Source organism: Lycium barbarum, chromosome 4, assembly GCF_019175385.1.
Source record: "Lycium barbarum isolate Lr01 chromosome 4, ASM1917538v2, whole genome shotgun sequence".
Taxonomy (NCBI): domain Eukaryota; kingdom Viridiplantae; phylum Streptophyta; class Magnoliopsida; order Solanales; family Solanaceae; genus Lycium; species Lycium barbarum.
In genome coordinates, this window is record NC_083340.1 from 8,885,211 (window position 1) to 8,904,702 (window position 19,492).

The following is a 19,492-nucleotide window of genomic DNA, read 5'->3' on the forward strand; positions in this document are numbered from 1 at the left end:
ATTAATGATAGGTATATATATGGCAGAGAAAGACGCAGACTGTGGTATAGAAGAAATCAAAAAGAGAGAAAATTGATTGATGGGTTGATAGACGATGAAGAAGGAAGGTTTGAATTATAGGAGGAAAGATAGAGAGAAAAAAAAAAGACCGTTTAAGTTAAAGAAATAAAAATTAAGAACAAGTTGGTAACCTCCTATAGCAAGTCAATGTTGTCTCACAAAATTTAAACTCTAATGATATTTGGGACTCTAATATTTGATCTACTATGATAAGATGAAAAGTATGATATTAAATAAAAACAAAATGAGCAATGACCATACATCCAGGGATATTAATTAATATACTTAGACATTTACGTTATATAAAAGGTGGATAAAAAAGAGGATGACCTGACCAATAAATGATCAAATCATATTTGTCAATCTCACATAACTAGTGTCTGTTGTATGAGGCTCAAAATAAAGTTTTTCAATTGCTCATGTGCGTTGGACCCTTGGTGCAAGAATTTAGCTATAGATACAACAATATGCATAAACATGATCATACATTAATTGGTAGGATGCAACACTAGACAAAAATTTAAAGATAACTTATTCTTTTACTTGGATTTTGTCTGTATATAGCTGCCTTATTAAACATATTCACTCTTTTTTATTTAAAGACAATCGACAGCACCAAGAAACTTCAAAAAAAAAAAATTGAAAACTCTTTATTTGGTAACTCAGGACCTTCTCTTTGATACTATAATCTGCTTTTTCAGCTCTTCCACGGGTTGTCCAAGTCCTTCCATCACCTAAAGAAAAAAGCAATGATCATCTAGTTTCTGTTTCTAGCCAAATTAGCAGTACAATTCTTTTCATACTAACCGACTTCGTGATCTTAAGTGATGCTTCCAATGCCTGGATTTTCTGTGTAGCAAAACATCGTATCGATTTACTTTAGTACAAAGGAGGAACCAGGAAGAGGTGAAATCCATTAAAAGAAACAACTTACCGATTTTGTGTCATCGACAACACATTGAAGTGTTAGGATCTTCTGTAGAAATGGCTGCCCAAATGTATCATCTCTTGTTGGAGTAACATCATAGACATCCTTGAGATGTAGTACAGTATCCGGCTGCATTTACAAAGCTCGATATGAGACCCTCGACTCTTAGATATTTTATGCGACACTACAAGAAAGTACAGAAATGGCAACAACTCTTTGGCAACATAAATAATATTATTGGCAAAATTCAATATTTAGCAACAACTTAGTTTTATTGTTGGCATATGTGATAAACTTTTAAAAATGAATTTTTTTTTTTGTTGCCAAACAATTTAATTTTGTTGTCATAGTATTGACTATTGTTATAAAAAGTATTTTTGGCAATAATAGTTAATGCTATGGCAACAGAAAAAAAATTTGTTGGCAAATGTTTTTTTTCTTGTAGTGCGATTTTGTCACACTTGTTATTAGGAAAACAAGTAAACAAAAAAAAAAAAAAAAAAACAGGTGTCAGTTGTAAGTTGCTAGAGAAATGAAACCATATCAGCAAAACGATTGTGTGCCTTCCTAAGGAATTTGAAAGGCTTAATATCATTTCACATGCCACACATGTTGGCTATATTTAGCTAAATATATTTACTACTGTGTCATTTTAGATTGGCTTAACAAATTTGTAACTAAAGTTATCCTAGATGTTCTCTACTTATTGATGTTTTTTGAAATTAAAATTTCTTACGGTAACACCACCAAAGGAATCTATTGCAGTAAAACCATTCTGTTCTTCATCGCCATTCTCTCCTTCGGCTCCATGCATTGCCTATAAAAAAAATGTGACGTTTTTCTTAACACTTTCAGATATACTTTGATGTTCCAACCATAAAGCTTTGATTAGCACTATGAACTCGTTTAATTCAAATCAACATAACACGGATGAAAACCTGAAGTATATTTATGATTGAAGGGTCCTTCCACGGTCCTTTGTCGCTAAAGAGGCAACCTCCATAGTCGGAACATGTGCACTCACCACCAAGAAAATCTGGAAGATTACTGCGGAAGCAATTTTATGCATAAGATCCATTCAGGTGCTAAACATAAATTGGGAAAATGAATGTTGAGTTGCTTAACTTTACCTTGGATCAACAACTTCAAGTAAGGTTTTTGAGTAGTTGCTCCCAAGCACCTGTAATTGTGGTGTATATCGTAAAGTCTGATTTCCTTCCCCGTTTGGCCTTAGATTAATCAAGAAATATAGAGGGAGGAAAGTACTTGAATTTTTGCTAGGGTACGTTGATCAAGAAATGTTCGGATTGCTTTCCACAGGACCTTAAATCCAGATCCAGCATTAATGATAAATAGGCGATGCAACGTCTGTAGAAGTGCAAATAGATGATATGGAATTGAAAGTAAATGATTAGGGAAGAAGATTGATTAACAAAAGCTCTATTTTTAGTAAGAGAAACCATGCAGGAAGAAAGCTTTGAAAGTTCATTAAAAGTTGATCAACCACAAAGATATGAAAACGATACCACACTGAAAGAAGCAGAAAATAATACTATTCTGTCGATGGGAATTCAAGTTAAACATAAGGCAAAGACTTTTATGATCTAACTTGATCGCCAAGAACGTCTATTTGACTAATCTTCTAGGAAATAGATTAGGAAGTATTATCTTTCTCGTGTATTATTCGTTCTTCTTGTACCATATATCTTCATATTATCATGTCCATAATTACCATTATGCCAATATATATTGCTCTGTCTTCCCACTTTCTCATAAGGAGAAACACTGGCAACTGAAGAAATTTGTCTTTTGGGATTTTTCACTCACTATTACTTAAATGTTTAAGAAGGACAAGAACAGACTTGCATCATATAACATACCTCTGGATAATAGTGACTGTCAATCTTCTGGATTTCCAAAAAGAGATACCTTGCAGGCTTTGAAAAATTCGACATCCCCTGTCAACGAATATTGATTTCTTAAGCTTAGCGATTCTTAGAAGAATAAAAAATCTAAGCATCCATTTGTTATCAGCAATACAAAATTCTAGGAAGTGCTGAGCCTCTATGTATGGAATTTATGCCTGGCAAGTTATATCAAAGAAGTTTGATTTGTGAAGACATGGACTAGCACGAATGTCACAAATAAAGTGTGAATATTCTTATCAAATAACCGAAAGATAAAACAGTGGACAAGTAGGTTTTTACCACATCCTTCACATCCAAGATGCTAACAGTGGAAGCTATATGTTTCTTCGCAGCAAGTGAACATGCAGGGAATCTCCAGTTCAAGGTTTTCTCTTGTTCATACACATGATATTTCACAAATCTTTCAATCGTAGTTACTTCAAGGAGCCTATTGAGATTTACCCTTCCAATTCTTTCAATGTAAACTGGTCGACCACATCTATCTACTCCGTGAAAGCCATGAGGATAACACATTTTAACCTCATTGAATTCCTCAAACTTGAGTTCCTGCAGCACCATTCGACCCAAAAATTCATAAAGGATCAAAGTGCTATTGACCATAAAGCAAATTGTCAATCAAGTTGAATTAAATCCGAAATGCCTATCAACACAGAATCCACTGTGCCACATAAGCAAAGTCATTTCGATATCACATGTAATTAACCTTCTTAAAAGGAAATTCTAGACAAATGAGTCTATTAACAATACTGTCTTTCAAAATACAAGCATAAAAGCACTCACCTCGGAAATTTCATCCACATGAAACTCCTCTCGCCACTTCAGATAGTTCAAATACATATTTTTTGCCTCTATAAGATCATAGTCCCTCATTCTAAGAAATCTGTATTCGCAAAGAGGAACTTCAAACTCAATTTATCTTCACTTTTCTAACTGAAAATGTTCGCTTTTCTAATTTAACAATTAAATTATCAAAGAAGCATACCTTAAAAGTGTATGGTAGTCACTGTTTTTTCCTGGAAGCTGACCCTCAAGAAAAAGCAACTGACGAAATGAGTCAACAATTTGTTCATCTTTAGGATCATGTGATCCTTCAAGAATTGTTTGCAAGCTTTTGCTCTTTTGTACTCCCTTCTTAAATGGCAATGACATCATTGTTTTCACGGTTTCTGGTTTGGTAGATCTCTTGCGCTCCTTTGTTGAAGGTAACTGCCAAAAAGTTTCGATAGGGGGATGGAGAATTTTGGCCTTCTGTTTAGTAGACTGTCCTTCCTTAGAACTCAGAGATCGTCTGCTCCCTCTAAAACCAGCGGAAATTAATATTTCCTTAAAGGTTTCTTTTGATGTATGCATGTGTGGCTAGTTAAACTGTAAAGAAACAACAGAATCACTTTGCAGTTTGCAAATAATGAAATCAAGCAAATCAGGCTCTTCTAAATTTACAGGACTTCCAAAAATAGGTTGCCATAATGGTATTACAATTAAAGCAGCGGTTCATATCTAAGCTTCCATCAAATTCAGAACTCAACAAAGTTTAAAGAGAATTGAGATGAAACAAGATAATTGGATTTCTGGACAATCCAATATACTGCAAGAAGATGAGACAGCAGCAACCTTTATTGACAAGGAAAAAAAAAATCAAAATAAATTACTACAACAACAATCATGCCTCCATCCCAGGCTAGTTGGGGTCAGGAATATGAATCCTCAATATCATATAGATGCTCCGTTTAATTCATAATATTTCAATGCTCATTATCTAACACTAGGAGATTCTTTAATTTACAAAAGACTTTTCTAGGAAGCATTAGTCTTCTAGTGAATCCGCGACTTAAGTAGCACAAAAAAAGAAAAGTTGAACCAAAGTAGTACAAAAAAAAAAGTACATTAATAGGTTTCACGCACGAATTTCGTGCGTGAAAGGACCAAACTGCAAAAATGCACTTTGACCCTTTCACGCAAAAAATTCGTGCGTGAAAGGAGTAAGTTGCAAAAATACAGTATCCTCCTTTCACGCACTAATTTCATGCGTGAAAGAGCAAGTTCGCCTTTTGCCTTTCACGCATGAATTTAGTGCGTGAATGGGACCATAAAAAACCGATGTCATACGCGCGGAGATGGTCGCGAGGCGTATGCCGACGTGCGGAGACTCATCACAGCCTTCTCCCGTTTAGGGATCAGCTAGACCGCATGACGGCGCAGACGGTATGTTCATATTTTAGATCCACACGCTAGACCACATAGCTACTATTTTAGTCTTTGATTGTTAACTAGTTCAATTCTTTTTACAGGCTTTTATATGTACGCCGTATGATCATATTTTGGATCAGCTGCCAGCGTTTTGTAAGGCTGGTCAGCACATGTGGATGTCGCGGTGTCCATTGATACATATGGATATCATTGAGTATCACATGTTACGGCAGTTTGGGTATGTACAGAATATAACAGCGGCTACGGTTTGGGAGCATGACCACCATGCGAGGGACGAGCGTGCGGGCGTCGATGATGCATGGCGACTATATATGCAGCATCAGGTCCAGAGTTGGGATGTGAGGATGACGAGCCTAGGGGTGGTCGGACATGACACTCCGATCCATGTGTACATGGAGTGGTACATGCGGATCACTCGCATCATTATTGGCAACCCCTTTAGGCGTCGTTCAAATGGCCTGGGATATGTAGCTCTCGCAGAAGGGTACGAGGCGCTGGTACGGACCGTTCAGACGATGCGCTATGAGAGCACTGCCCGTATGGAGGCCCTCGAGACGGCGGAGTATGCAGCACGGATGATTGATCTTGCCGAGGCTAGTATGAGACAGGCACATGACTTTGAGCGTCTTCATGAGCGTGTTCCCGCTGCCCCACCTAGGGCAGTAGGTGGTCGTGGTTGCAGAGGAATTGGTAGCCGTCGTAGAGGTGGTAGGGCTGGCAGAGGTGATGAGGCGACTTCAGAGATCCCACCGAGTTCTTACCAGCCGGCGACCACAGATATCCCATCGACTTCTCATTCCCGGTCGTCGACTTCACAGACACCTCTGTATATACCGGACCCTTTTTCAGATTATGTGCCCTGGCCTTTATTTCCACATCCACCAGTTCGCAATCCACAGGTTGAGCGGCCGGTTCGTGATCTACAGGGTGTCCTACAGCTGCACTTCGACGACTCCATGTTCGAGGAGTTCGTGTTTGATACGGCACCATTTGCATCTCCTGCTCCGGGGGCCGTCGACACACAGGTTTGATTTTTACAATAAAATTATATAATTTATTAATTATTTATTTATTTCAGGTTCATGTTTGAATAAATCTAAATTAAATTGTTTATATGTTATTTCAGGTTCATTCCTCTGCGCCTGTGGACCAATCTCCTGCACCGGGCCCCACTCAAAAGACCGTTGAGAAGCCAGCTCAGGAGCCCTCTCACCAGGCATCTCAGGAGGCCGTCGACACACAGGTTTGATTTTTACAATAAAATTATATAATTTATTAATTATTTATTTATTTCAAGTTTATGTTTGAATAAATCTAAATTAAATTGTTTATATGTTATTTCAGGTTCATTCCTCTGCGCCTGTGAACCCATCTCCTGATGAGATTGACGAGGAGCCATGTTATGAACCGGCCCCACCGCCCACCGTCATTTCTCACAGAAAGCATGTTATGAACCGGCATTCTAATAATATCCTTTATCTTGACAGCCTGCAGGGTCGTGATGATGCATTTGTCTTCATAAGAGAAGATGATGATAGTCGCCAAAAAACCTGGATTGAACCAAAGGATCTCAACAAAGATCGATGCTACCTTGCAAAGGGAATGTTGTTCGCATCCAAAAAGGCGTTGCAACGGGCTGTCAAAATTTATTGTTTTAAGTACATGAGGGAGTTTAAGGTTGATCAGTCAAACACAAAGATATGGAGACTAGTTTGTAAACGACGGTATCAAGGCTGTGAGTGGTTGCTTCGGGGAATTGTTAAGCCTGATGGTATGTGGGCTATCACAAAATTCCGCGAAAGACACACTTGTGATATGGAAGAAAATCGAACAGATCATTATAATTTAGATACAAACATGATTGCTTAAGTATTACTTAAAGACGTTGCTGAAACGCCAAGGTAACTTATCCTACCTAGTACATTATATGTCTTATATCGATTAAAAGATCATTACTAAATGTTGGTTTTTTAAAATTGTGCTGGATCCCCATCAAAGATTGTATTCGAAATGTTCAAACCCTATACAGTAAAACTATAAGCAACAGAAAGGGATTTCTCGGGCGTAGACGCGCTTTTGAGATGGTCTTTGGAAATTGGCATACTTCTTTTCAATCGCTGCCAAGGTATATGGCAGATCTACAACATTTTAATAATGGTACTGTTGTAGTGTGGCGACTTATAGAGGGTAAAATCTTCAACTTCGTATTTTGGACATTCAAACCATGCATTGATGGTTTTGCTCACTGCCGACCAGTGATATCCATAGATGGTACGCATGTATATGGTGCCTACGACATCAAGCTCCTAATTGCAATAGGAATGGATGCCAATGGGTCAATATTTCCTCTTGCTTTCGCAATTGCCGCTAACGAGAGCAACGACACATGAGGGATCTTTTTGACCCATTTGAAAACTCATGTTATTAAGGATCGTACCGGCATATGTGTGTTGTCTGATCGTCATAAAGGCATATTGCACAATATGGCTAATTTACCGGGGTGGCAGCCTCCCTTTGTTTACCATCGCTATTGTTTAAGGCGTTTGAAGGCAAATTTTCAATCAACGTTTCACAATGGTACTCTAAACAAATTGATGTGGAGGGCTGCGATGGAGCATCAACAACGAAAATGGGCTGCAAAAATGGATCTGATCAGGGCAGTGAATGAACTCGCATATGTTTGGTTGATGAAGCTCGAAGTTGAAAATGGACGCTTCATGCTGATGGAGGCAAAAGATGGGGCATGCTCACAACAAACAGCTCAGAATCTTTCAATGGCTTGCTGAAATCTGCTCGAGGACTACCTGTCACCGCAATGGTGAGAATGACTTTCAAGCAGGTTGTGGAGCGATTTGTTGTTAGGACCGGCAGGCTAGAGCGATATTAGCCGACGGCGGGACATGGATGCCAAAGCCCTTCAAAAATATGGAGCATTATAGAAAAAAATGTGAGCATCACCAAATGACCGAGTATGACCCAATTCAACATGTGTATGAAGTTAGGACGGGTTATCACAATGGTAAGGGTGGAAACGTGCATACCGTTTATGAGGCAATAAGAACATGCACTTGCGGTAAGTGGCAAACGTATCACATGCCGTGTTCTCATGCTGTCAAGTGCTTCGAGAGAATGACAAAAACGGTAACAAGTTATGTGGCGGGGGAATACAAGGTCCACAGTTACCTTAGAGCATATTCCGGTCAATTCCACCCATTTGGTAATGAAGCTTATTGGCCAAACGAGCCGTTTTCGATGGTTGCTAACAAGGATTACATCAAGAAATTGGGCATTAACTCACTGAGTCGTAGACCCAATCAAATGGATGTTAGTGAAAGAACTTATTCTCGCAAGTGCTCTACCTGTAAGCAATATGGCCATGACAAGCGTTCGTGTAGGCAACAAGGCCGTGGTAGTACAAGCACGTCCCGAAGTAATAGAGCCTCTAGAACTTGAAGATTGTATTATTATTCTAATTTATTATTGTATTACTTTGAATTAGTATTGTAATTAGATGGAATGAATTATTTTTTAATTAGTATAAACCTCTCATATTGGATAAATTATTATTAAATCAAATATTTATATTTGTACATTCAAATATAATAAAACACTTAAATCAAAACCCTATAAATATGACAAGTTTCAAAACTTACTTCGAGGCACTTTAGAACCCCTAAAACGGCGATCCAAACGTTTAGGTGGACTTGATGTAATGAGCCGACATTATTGTACGCAAAAAAAAGATATTAAGTTTTATATAAAATATTAATATTTTGAGGTTTTGAAACATGACTAATCTTTGCCCAAAGTATGGAAAAAAATGTGATTTGAAAGGTAAAAAAAAAAAAAAAAAAACTGTGCTGCTTCACGCACGAATTTTTTGCGTGAAACCTATTAATGTACTTTTTTTTTTTTGTACTACTTTGGTTCAACTTTTCTTTTTCTGTGCTACTTAAGTCGCGGATTCTCTTCTAGTTGGTATCACCTATATGAATTTTCAACTTCGGTTGTGTTCTATCTTTTGCTAGATCTACCTGGATTCCAAGATATCTAGATATCTTGGAATCTTGGGATAACTTCTTTCCATGTAAATTTAGGTGTAACTCTTCCTCCTTCAGCACTTGAAATCATCATATTTTCACATCTAAGAATTGGTGCATCTGGGGCCTACGTAACACGTAGGCCAAACCCAGGGCCGGCTCTTGGGTAAGGCATCCAAAGCTCATGCTTTAGGCCCCACTTTTTTTGGGGCCCCATTTTAAAAGTTTATGCACTAATTTTTTTAAGAAAATAAGTATTTTAAAGTAAAAAATATATAATTTTTTAATAAAAAGAAAAGAAAATTTTAAAACAAACTTAAACAATTTAAAGCGTACAAAAATATTTTGAACTTTTTATTTAGTGGTAACAATTTGAGATCAATAGGTGATGAGAAATATATTTGGACTATTCAAAATTAAAAAAAGGATCGCCTTAGCCTCAAAAAAACCTTAAAACATAATAGCCACTTAGATATTGATGATTTCGACTAATTTTTTGAAGTAAAAGTGTTAAGAAAAATAGTACAAGTAGAAGATAATATTTCAATTGATATATTCAATGAGATAAAAGACTTGATATTTTTTCAAATGTCGATATTGCTTATAGAATAATGTTAATATTTCATGTAACAGTGACATTTGCGGAAGAAATTTTTCAAGCTAATTTGATAAAGAATTATCGAAAAAATTGATTATCAAAATACCATTATTAACTTTGCATTTCAAAAAGTTAAAAAATATAGATTTCAAATAATTTTAAGAAAATTAGATTAAAAGCCTCTCATCCAGATTTAACTTCAGGCCACTAAATTTGTTGAGCCGGCCCTGGCCAAACCATCTCAAGCGACACACCCTCATTATATCCTCTATATGAGCTATTTGCACCTCCTGACTGATCAGATCATTTCTAATCTTATCAAATCTTATAGTATCCACGCATCCATTTTAACAATCACATATATGTGACACTCATCTTGTGGATACATGCTTTAAAGGCCCAACATTCACTCTCATACAACATTACTGGGAATAAATTAATAGGAGCAAAAATTCCAAGAACCCTTGAAAACACTGATATCAAATCCAACTATAACAAGACATTTTACCATACACAATGTAAATATTATCAAGGAAAAAAGAAGATTTTTTCTTTCTCTTCTGGGATAGTATTAAGCAAAACACCATAAACCCGACAATAAGCATAATCAAACATAAAACAAGTATAATCAAGAATTTTAAAAAGAAAGATGGTAAGAACAGAGAACTTACCTTTAAAATTTTAGAAAAGAATGATGAATCCCAAAGAAGGTTTGAAGAAATGATGGGTTTGAAGAATGAAGAAGAAAAGATAAAAGGGCGCATTGAGTTTATTGAAGGAAAGAAGTTTCTGTGACTATTTGGAATCGAATACTTACTATTTTCGAATGTTTTACTGTCAAGAAAACCCCGGGAAACATTAATGACAGCTAACGATGGTTTAAATGTTGCTAGTATTTAGTATTAGTACAACAAGTAAAAGGTAGAATTGACGTTGATGATGATACTAATAAACAATGAATAGAACCATTGACGTTGATGATGATACTAATAAACAATGAATAGAAACATTGGTGTCAAAAAGGCACAAAATACCTTTTCTTAATCCGAGAGTAACGCATATTTTGATTCTGAAACGTGTAACACTGATAGGAAAAGTATGAAACTGTGTGTTTCTTTAGCTACTTGCACTTGAAGATAACGGTAAAAATGATCACTCAATGTTTTAAAATGGTCTGTTAAATATATTTCTGAACAATTTTAATATTTTAAGTTTGTCAAAAATAATCACTTTTGGCATGTCAAAATAGTAGTAGTATTTAACAAATTCTGATTGTTAAATTAAATATGAATTTTGAAGGGAAAAACATATTTAAAATAATATTTTTAACATTGGAGGTGCAATTTTTTCGATTGTTTTGATATTTCTGATGTATGATGTAACTTTTCTATAAACATAGTTTGCTATTCTTTTCTATGTCTGGTGTCTAAAGGCTTTCTTGATGTTTTTGGTTTTAATTTTTTTTTTTTTTCGGTCTATCGTAAATAACTGTTTTATTCCATAAAGCTAGAGGTAAGGTCTGTGTACACCCCACCTCTTCAAACCCCACTTGTGAGACTACATTCGGCATGTTGTAGTTTCCGTTAGATATAATAACCAGAATTTATTAAATACTTTCGTCAAAATTAAAAGATCAAAACTACTACTTAGAAGAACACTTAAGGGACCATTTTGAACCTATCCAAAGGAGGCTCGGCCCAATTTAAGTTTTGAAGTGGATCGTGTTTATTGGATCACACCTGAAAAGTAGATCTTACTTCGGCCCATCAAAGTTATTGGTTCATGATTTTCCTTCCTTTCTTTTAGGCCTTTGTTAAGGGATGAACTACTTTGACAGTAGCTGGGAACCAAAGTGTGGTGGGAAAAATTAAAAAGTTTCAAATGTAGGTGCTAACCAACACAATGATTAAGTTGGTGCATTGATTTCTTAATTCCCCGTGAACAGATTTTTTTCTTACAATAATTTTTAATTAACCAATACGTCTCTCTTATTTGTTCTCAGTTTATTTGCTTAAACATTTTTCGTAACAACTTTATTCTTGATGTTTTAACAGCAAATTTCGTGATTTTTTAAAAGTCCCTAGGATCCACCGGAGAAAACTTTTGGCTATTTTAATTTTCATGGTATCTAAGTGGTAGGTAATTAGTTTCTTTTTCTTTCTTTTTTAAATTAAAGTGTAACTTTTTATTCATCACAATCATTGCAATAGACATCAATTTTTGTTATCTTGTGTTTGACCAAGACAAGTTTGTTGTACATGTATAATTGTTCTTTGATCTATTAGAATATGCAAAGGGATTGGTATTCAATAATGGGGACCTAGCAATTACTAGACAAAATCCATAAATTGGTGGAAAAGCTAGTATTGAGTGTGATCCCTTAATAAATTTAGAACCATAGAAATTGGAAATCTCCAGGCTCCAATTATTGCTGGTTAAGAATTCAATGATTCAAAAGTTTAGTTTGTATCTAAGGACATATTTGTGTGTTAAACTTAATATTAGAAAGCATGATGATAGTTGAAAGTTCCTTGTGATTTACCTCTAAAGTGATTTGCAACATATTCTACAACTTAATTGTTAGTATTTGAATTGCATACTACAAAAGGTAGATTTTAAAATATTCTCCAAACCTTCATGTTTGTTTGAAGAGCAGTTTCTTAAAAATGTCTTGAATTTACAGATCGATTCAAGAGTTTAAGTCAGTAATTAGTTATGTATTGTTACTACTATATACATATAGAATCGCGTGTACGTTATATTGTATATAGTTTGAGACAAAGGAATAGATAGATGAATGTTCAATTCGCATATGTGCATCCACTTCTTTGGTTGTATCAACAAATAGTTTGTTACAACCAGTGGCAGAGCCACATGTAAGGAAAGGTGTTCAATTGAATTCACTTCATCATTATATTGGGCAAAAAGGATGAAAGTAATATATCTATTCAATTCCTATTGACAAACACTTTTAGTTAATACTAACAAAGATAGTTCAAAAATTATTTTAAGTAGGCGTAACGTCATATACTTTTCGAATCGCTTTATTAGAATTCTTGACCTCCACCATTACCAATTAAAAGTACTTGATGTGAGACACTTTCTATTTTTTTTTCTTACCTGCAGCATCTTCAATTCAGGGGATTTACTCAATGCCTATTATTCCTTTTTGACAAAATAAAGTGACCTTTATAAGAATAGGAATAAAATGGTTGAACCACTTGGTTGTGTTTAAGCCATTGTTTTCCAGTTTATTGTGACAACTTTTATTTTTGTTGCCATTACAGACAAAGATGGCTCCCTACCAAAAAGCACAAGCAACAGATAAATCTTAAAAAGACAACTGGAATTTAGCTCTACATGATGATTCATGACATATATCATATATATGAAGCATTCTTTCAAAACTTTTCAAATGGCTGTGAGTTCAAGCAAAGACAGCCAATCATTGATACTTGTAGTTGTAATGGTTGGTTATGGACTACAAATTAATTTTGTTTTTTTCCTTTTTCTTTCAATTGTGAATCTACTTTGTGTTTGTTGGAATGAGAATAAAATAAAGGAGCAAGCTGGCAATCTAATCTTTTTATTTTTACTTTTATTTTTAATAATGGTGGTTTTTGGCCAATGCATATTGATGGTTTTTTGTTACTTTCGCTCGATATATAACGAGTAGTTTTAACTTTTATCTATCAAATTTTAGGCAAGTACAAAATAAATCACCTTTCTTTATTTTCGCTAAGTGTAAGATTAATTGAACCCTTGTCTTTCATAATCTTTTATTACTTCACACCATTAAGCTCTATCCTTGAATGTCAAATTGGTTTCAAGTTCTTCTACTTCTTAACCCTCTTAACAATTGTACCAATTTGATTAAATTATGTAAAGTGCTAGTGATATCTTTCAAGTATAGTTGATAATCGTAGCTAATGTATATTTGTATCAAACACATTATGAGCCCCGCCTCTCACCAAATCCCCAGTTAACAATTCATTCTCAAGAAAAATGAAAAAGAGTCTGTTTGGGTTAGTTAATTTAAGATAAGCTTATATAAGCACTAGTAAACTTACTCGCGCTTCGCGCGCTCATAAAAAATAATAATATAGTTCTTTTTACAAATTTAATTGAAATTGAATTTGATAAAATATATACATATAAAAATTAGTTTAGCTCTTATTTCATATTTTTAAGATATAAAAATAAAAAAAATCCGCCTAACACCATTAGAGTTGTCATTATTGTCAAGAGGAGCAAAAAGTGTATAACAATATTGAATATTCAACAACTTAAATTTTCAAACATGCTAGAGGAAAAAATGTTGAAAAGGAAAAAGAAAATGAATTCTTTCACATATTCCAAATAAATATAGCACTAATCCTTCTTCACAGGTCTTGCACGATCAAATTCAGCTATTTGTATAACATTTGTGCATCGCAGTATTCCGAGAACAACTATGACTAATGTATTTGAATTTGTTGCCTTTGTAAGTGGCATCAATCACCATATATATCTTGATTGATTTTTCCGTTGCGACTTTATTTTCCGGAGTACTTCGTCGAATGTTTTTATCATCAATAACTGTAGTGTGAGCATATTTCTTTAGTGAATGAAGTTCACAATTCACAAATACATGAATAATGCTTCAATATAACTAAAAAGTGGACAAAGATCGAATTTCACCTTCTCCAACGTACTCTATAACAAATTAAACTCTTGCCGCTTGATATCTTTATATTCCACAATTCAGGAGTCACATTTTTTAGTCTGCAAACTTAATATTAAGTTACATGTAGACAAACTTAATATAAAGACGACGAATGGAGATATTGGTTAACACAAAGAAAACAAAGAACAAAAGTAAATTGGCAAATGAAACAAAAAATGTAGAAATGGACATGGATTAACACAGAAGAGAAAGAATAAAACAAAATAAATTGGGAAATGAATATGGAACTCTGACCAAAAATTTACTACATTGATGAGACAAATGTGATACGTCGTTGTCATGCAATAGACTTAGAATCCACAAAAGAAATATCGAGCACCTGCACAATTGATTTAAAAATTTATGACTTGTTCACTTTTCAAATGAACATAAGGTAAAGGAGAAAGTGAAAATGTTACATCTTCTATTTTCTATTAAGATCGGTTACTAACACAAAGTGAATCCAAATTTGGGACATCTAAAGACCTTACAAGGAGAAAGAAAATGAACCATCCACTTAAAGGTTATTTAAGAGCTATTAAAATATAATTAATGTTATAGAAACTTCCCAAAATGAAACGGGTATAATGGGATGCAATAACTGGGGGAAAAAAGAAGGGAAAATATGTATTAATATAACAATAAATACTCATTTAATTTGGAGCACCCATTTACCGAACACATAAATGGCTTTTGAACTTTTTAATATAGCACATAAATAGAAAAAGCCAAAAAAAAAGGAGAAAAAGGATAAATGTCAATGGAGGTCATAGAGAGGTGCCACATAGGATTGTCTATGCCTAGTTTTATATTATATAAGCATTAAGTGATAAACCGATTTTATCAAATAACAAGTTACATGTTTGGTGTTTCTTTTATTAAGTCCCCTTCGTCAGAAAATATACAATACAAATAGAGTAAAAATAATTTGTTTGAACATATGTTAGTTTTTTAATCTGTTTTCATAAAGAAAGATGCTCTAGATGTAGTAGTAAAGAGGGTTCAAAATGAATCGAATCCTCATTACCGGACATTTTTCATGATTATATGAACATGAAAGTGAATTATCAAAAAGTAAAATAGAAAGTTGAATCTTAAGGAGTTCAAATGTTAGAAATGCCATTCTCTTAGATTTCTGTTAATCCCAATTTATGTGATACCATTATATCTTTAATTAATAAAAAAAATATTTTTATATTTAGTAATAATTTAACTTTAAACTTTTTGTTTATAGCCACTTAAATACTACTTATGACTTATTTTACATCATAAATTTAAAAAATCTTTCTTTTATTCTTAAACTCCGTGTCTAGTCAAATATCTTCACATAAATTAGGACGAAGTGAGTAATAAATTTGAAAAAAAAAATCATATACTCCCTGTGTTTTACTTCAAAAAAGGATTTCTTTTGTGGAAAAGTACTCTACCATAGTTATCTCTTTTCTTGGAGGAGAAGTTTTGCAATTCTATAAATTGAGCATATTTCCTTCAAAGAAAAAACACAATAGCATCCATAATGTAGCCCTTAAAGAGTTTTGTTTAGGGGGAGATTGTTATCGCAATAGTTTTATGCTTTTATTTTAGTTTTTCATATGTAGGCCAGTTGGCCAAATCACATAATATTATGCTTATTTTAGTATAGTTCTTTTTGTCGTCTGATTTATCGACGTTCAAGATTTGCAATTATTAGCTTCCGCATGACGCCCTGTGATTTTGATCTCAATAAGTGGTATCAGTGTCAGGTTCAATCAATGATCCAACAAGTGATATCAACGCCAGGTTCAGTCAATGATGAATTCAATAAGTGATGACATAGTCAATGGTTCAATCAATGGTTGAACGAGATTGAAGACAGATGCAAATTAAGCTGCAACGCAAATTTCACAATAATAAGAATTTTATCCGCAGTGCTACACGTAGAGATGAATTTCCAACCATATTTTTCAACATCCCTGCTGCTACATCATTAAAAAATAAAGCAAAATATTTTTAAACTAATTTTTAACCCATAATATTTTTAACCATGTTTTTAACCATGGCAAGTAGCAGTGATAAGACTGTGTGAAAGAGGATCAAGATTATTTTACCAGAAAATTCAGGCCAAGGGGACATTTGTTAGGGTTATCTTGAATTTCCTAACTTATTTGAATTTTACCATAATATGTTTTACTTCAAAAAGGATTTCTTTTGTAGAAAAGTACTCTACCATATTTATATTTTTTCTTGGAAGAGAAGTTTTGCACTTCTATAAATTGAGCATATTCCCTTCACAGAAAAAATATAATAGCATTCACAATGTAGTCTTTAAAGAGTTTTGTTTAGGGGAGATTATTCTCTCAATAGTTTTATGCTTTTATTTTAGTTTTTTATAAGTAGGTCAGTTGGCCAAATCATATAATAATATTATACTTATTTTAGTATAGTTCTTACTTATTTTAGTATAGTTCTTTTTGTCATCTAATTTATCGACGTTTGAGATTTGCAGTTATTAGCTTTCGCATGACCCCATCTGATTTTGATCCCAACACTTATTTGATTGCACACAGAATATAAGAAAGAAGACAAAACTTTTAAACTTGTGGTTTTAAATAAAACACATATATTTTGTGTGGTAATAAATCGCTGCATAAAGGCAAATTATTTTCAAATATAAAAATGAATCATTTTTTTTTACACTGACTAATGAAGAAATAGGTTTATATAAATTGAAAACGGAGGGAGTATGAAATAAAAAAGTACTCCCTCTGTATAAAAAAATATTCACTTAGCCTTTTTTTTTGGGTAAAAAAATGTGTTTACCTATCAAATCAAGAAAGCAACCTTGTTCTTTTAGATTTACTTCATTAAGTGTTATATGATCAAATTTTAATATATATTTAATTAGAGATAGTTTAATTAATTTTGTTTTAAGAAGATAATATTTTCTTAAAAAATACAGATAGCTAAGTAGGCTTTTTTTTTTAATATCCGGAGGCAGTATTAATTTAGGTAAGCAGAATCTTTTATGCGAACATTTTTGTTAGGAGAACTGGTGACAGTGGTGAGAGAGGGACAGTACGTGAGTATAAAAAACAAATAAGAAAATGATTGAAAGAAAGGAAATATATTATCTAGAAATAATAATGAGTGCACACGTATGGTTAATAAAGAAAATACACCAAATACCAATAACAAGAGTGGGAGACAGCTAAGCGATGAGCGGACACACACGTTTTTAATTTTTTTGGGCCACTTTTGGACACACAAACTACCGATACTGACGTCAGGTTTCTGCAAAAGCAGAAATACCATTGGCGGCTGCTTTGTCTTTTTCTGCCACGTGTTTCTTCTCTTTGACGTCCAAAGCTTCATTGGCTCTTCTTCCAACTCTATTAAATACTCTCCCGTTCAAAATATTCGAGATTTTAAACTTGAACACACCAATTAAAGAATTTATTTATTCTAAAAAATTAAGAAATGTATTAACTAAGAAGAGCTTTAATACAAGGATAAATTAAGAAAAAATTATTTAATTTTATCTTGAGTAAATAAAACGATAAATATTTTAGTAAGGACGATAAATTTTTTGAGACGGAAGGAGTATATATTATATTAGTATATTTTTATTTGTCATGTATTGACTTGACAAGCCTATTAAGGAGCCAAAAATAAAATGAAGTTTTACTATACCACTCTTTGAATATAATAAATGTAATATTTTTGAGAAATGTACTGATAAGTGATTCTAATAAATAAAAAGAATTAAAATAAATAAATATAAAAGGATAAATTAGGAACTAATGTTAAATTTTGTTTTAATATTTCAAACTAGACCAATAAAAGAAGACATTTATTTTTAATATACAGAATAAGTAAAAATGGACGGAGAGAGTATATCGAAATTAAAGTGGAAAATAATAGTAGTACTCCACTTGTTTGAAGTTGAATAAAATATTTCTGTTAACTTGAACTTTCGAAAAGGAAACTAAGAAAATTAAATTTCTCAATATTTGACTGGAAGTGCACCTTTAAATATTATTTTAATCTTACTTAGTGTTGCAAAAGAAAAAGGGAAATTTAAGTTGTTTCCTAATGACACATTCAAATAGAGGAGAGAGGTCCCTACATTTTTTTACACTAGAGGAATGTCCCTTAAAATGTGAGGTTTTCTATTTATTTTTCTTGGCTTTGTTCAATAACACATTGCATGTTTTTTCAAGCTTTGAAATAACAAAATCATACTTATTTGGCAATAAAGCAGACAACAGTGAGTACTCCAATGGTTTACATTTATTCAACAATTCAATTTGTATCCCTTGCAAATCCTCTTTTTTTTTCCTTTTACCTCTCCTCAAGAGTGCTCTGATTTGCTTTTTTGTGACTCAAATCCACAATTTTAGGATTAGAAGTGAAGGATGTTGACCGTTTGAACCATCCTTTTTTGTTGGATTGCAGACCTTAAAACCGAAGTTCAAACTCTAAAAGCACTAGATAATATCTTTAAATATGCATAAATTTTGGTGTACGGTAAGTGATCTTTTACCGTTTGCTTATATCTTTTGAGTAGATATTTGGTAAGAAATAACATGTACAAAACGAAAAAAATTGAAGTTGCAACAAATGCATATTTCGCAAAATTCTTACACTTTCGTGAGCATGTGATTTTGTACCTGAGTCAGTATTTAGCATTTTTCAAAAAAAAGTAGAGAAAAATTATTATACGAGCAGAAGCTGTCATTGTTTAGTTGGCGTTTGGATATGCAGTTTAAAATCATGAGATGAAATTAGCGTTTGAATATGTATTTCATCTCATGCTTTCAAATCATGGTTTGAAATCTCAAATCATCCAAAAAGGCATATTTTGGGGTTTCAAAATGATTTCAAAAAATTTAAATATTAAACTTGACCCATAAGTTTATATTTTATAAAAAAAGACCTATAAGTTGGTAAATATTTTTAACAATTACTTCCACGAATCATTTACCAACCTCATTAACTTTCACCAACATTTATTTATGTCTACCATGTGGAAAGATTACTATTCGT

General features: G+C 33.4%; 1 protein-coding gene across 2 annotated transcripts; it reads right to left on the reverse strand.

Moving 5' to 3' along the window:
* Positions 1-531: 531 nt before the first annotated feature.
* On the reverse strand, positions 532-10,687 carry LOC132638159 (phosphatidylinositol/phosphatidylcholine transfer protein SFH11). Of its 2 annotated transcripts, none has more exons than XM_060355132.1 (12): positions 10,580-10,687; positions 3,899-4,281; positions 3,697-3,796; positions 3,196-3,462; positions 2,869-2,946; positions 2,255-2,356; positions 2,119-2,168; positions 1,927-2,035; positions 1,725-1,805; positions 995-1,117; positions 868-909; positions 532-794 (listed from the first exon to the last, which is right to left on the reverse strand). In XM_060355132.1, the coding sequence occupies exons 2-12, from the start codon at positions 4,264-4,266 to the stop codon at positions 723-725; spliced, it is 1,392 nt and encodes a 463-aa protein (XP_060211115.1). In that variant the 5' UTR covers positions 4,267-4,281; positions 10,580-10,687; the 3' UTR covers positions 532-722. The 2 variants fall into 2 exon arrangements, with proteins under 2 accessions (XP_060211115.1, XP_060211114.1); XM_060355131.1 differs by lacking the exon at positions 10,580-10,687 and adding an exon at positions 10,434-10,573.
* Between the last annotated feature and the right edge of the window lie 8,805 nt (positions 10,688-19,492).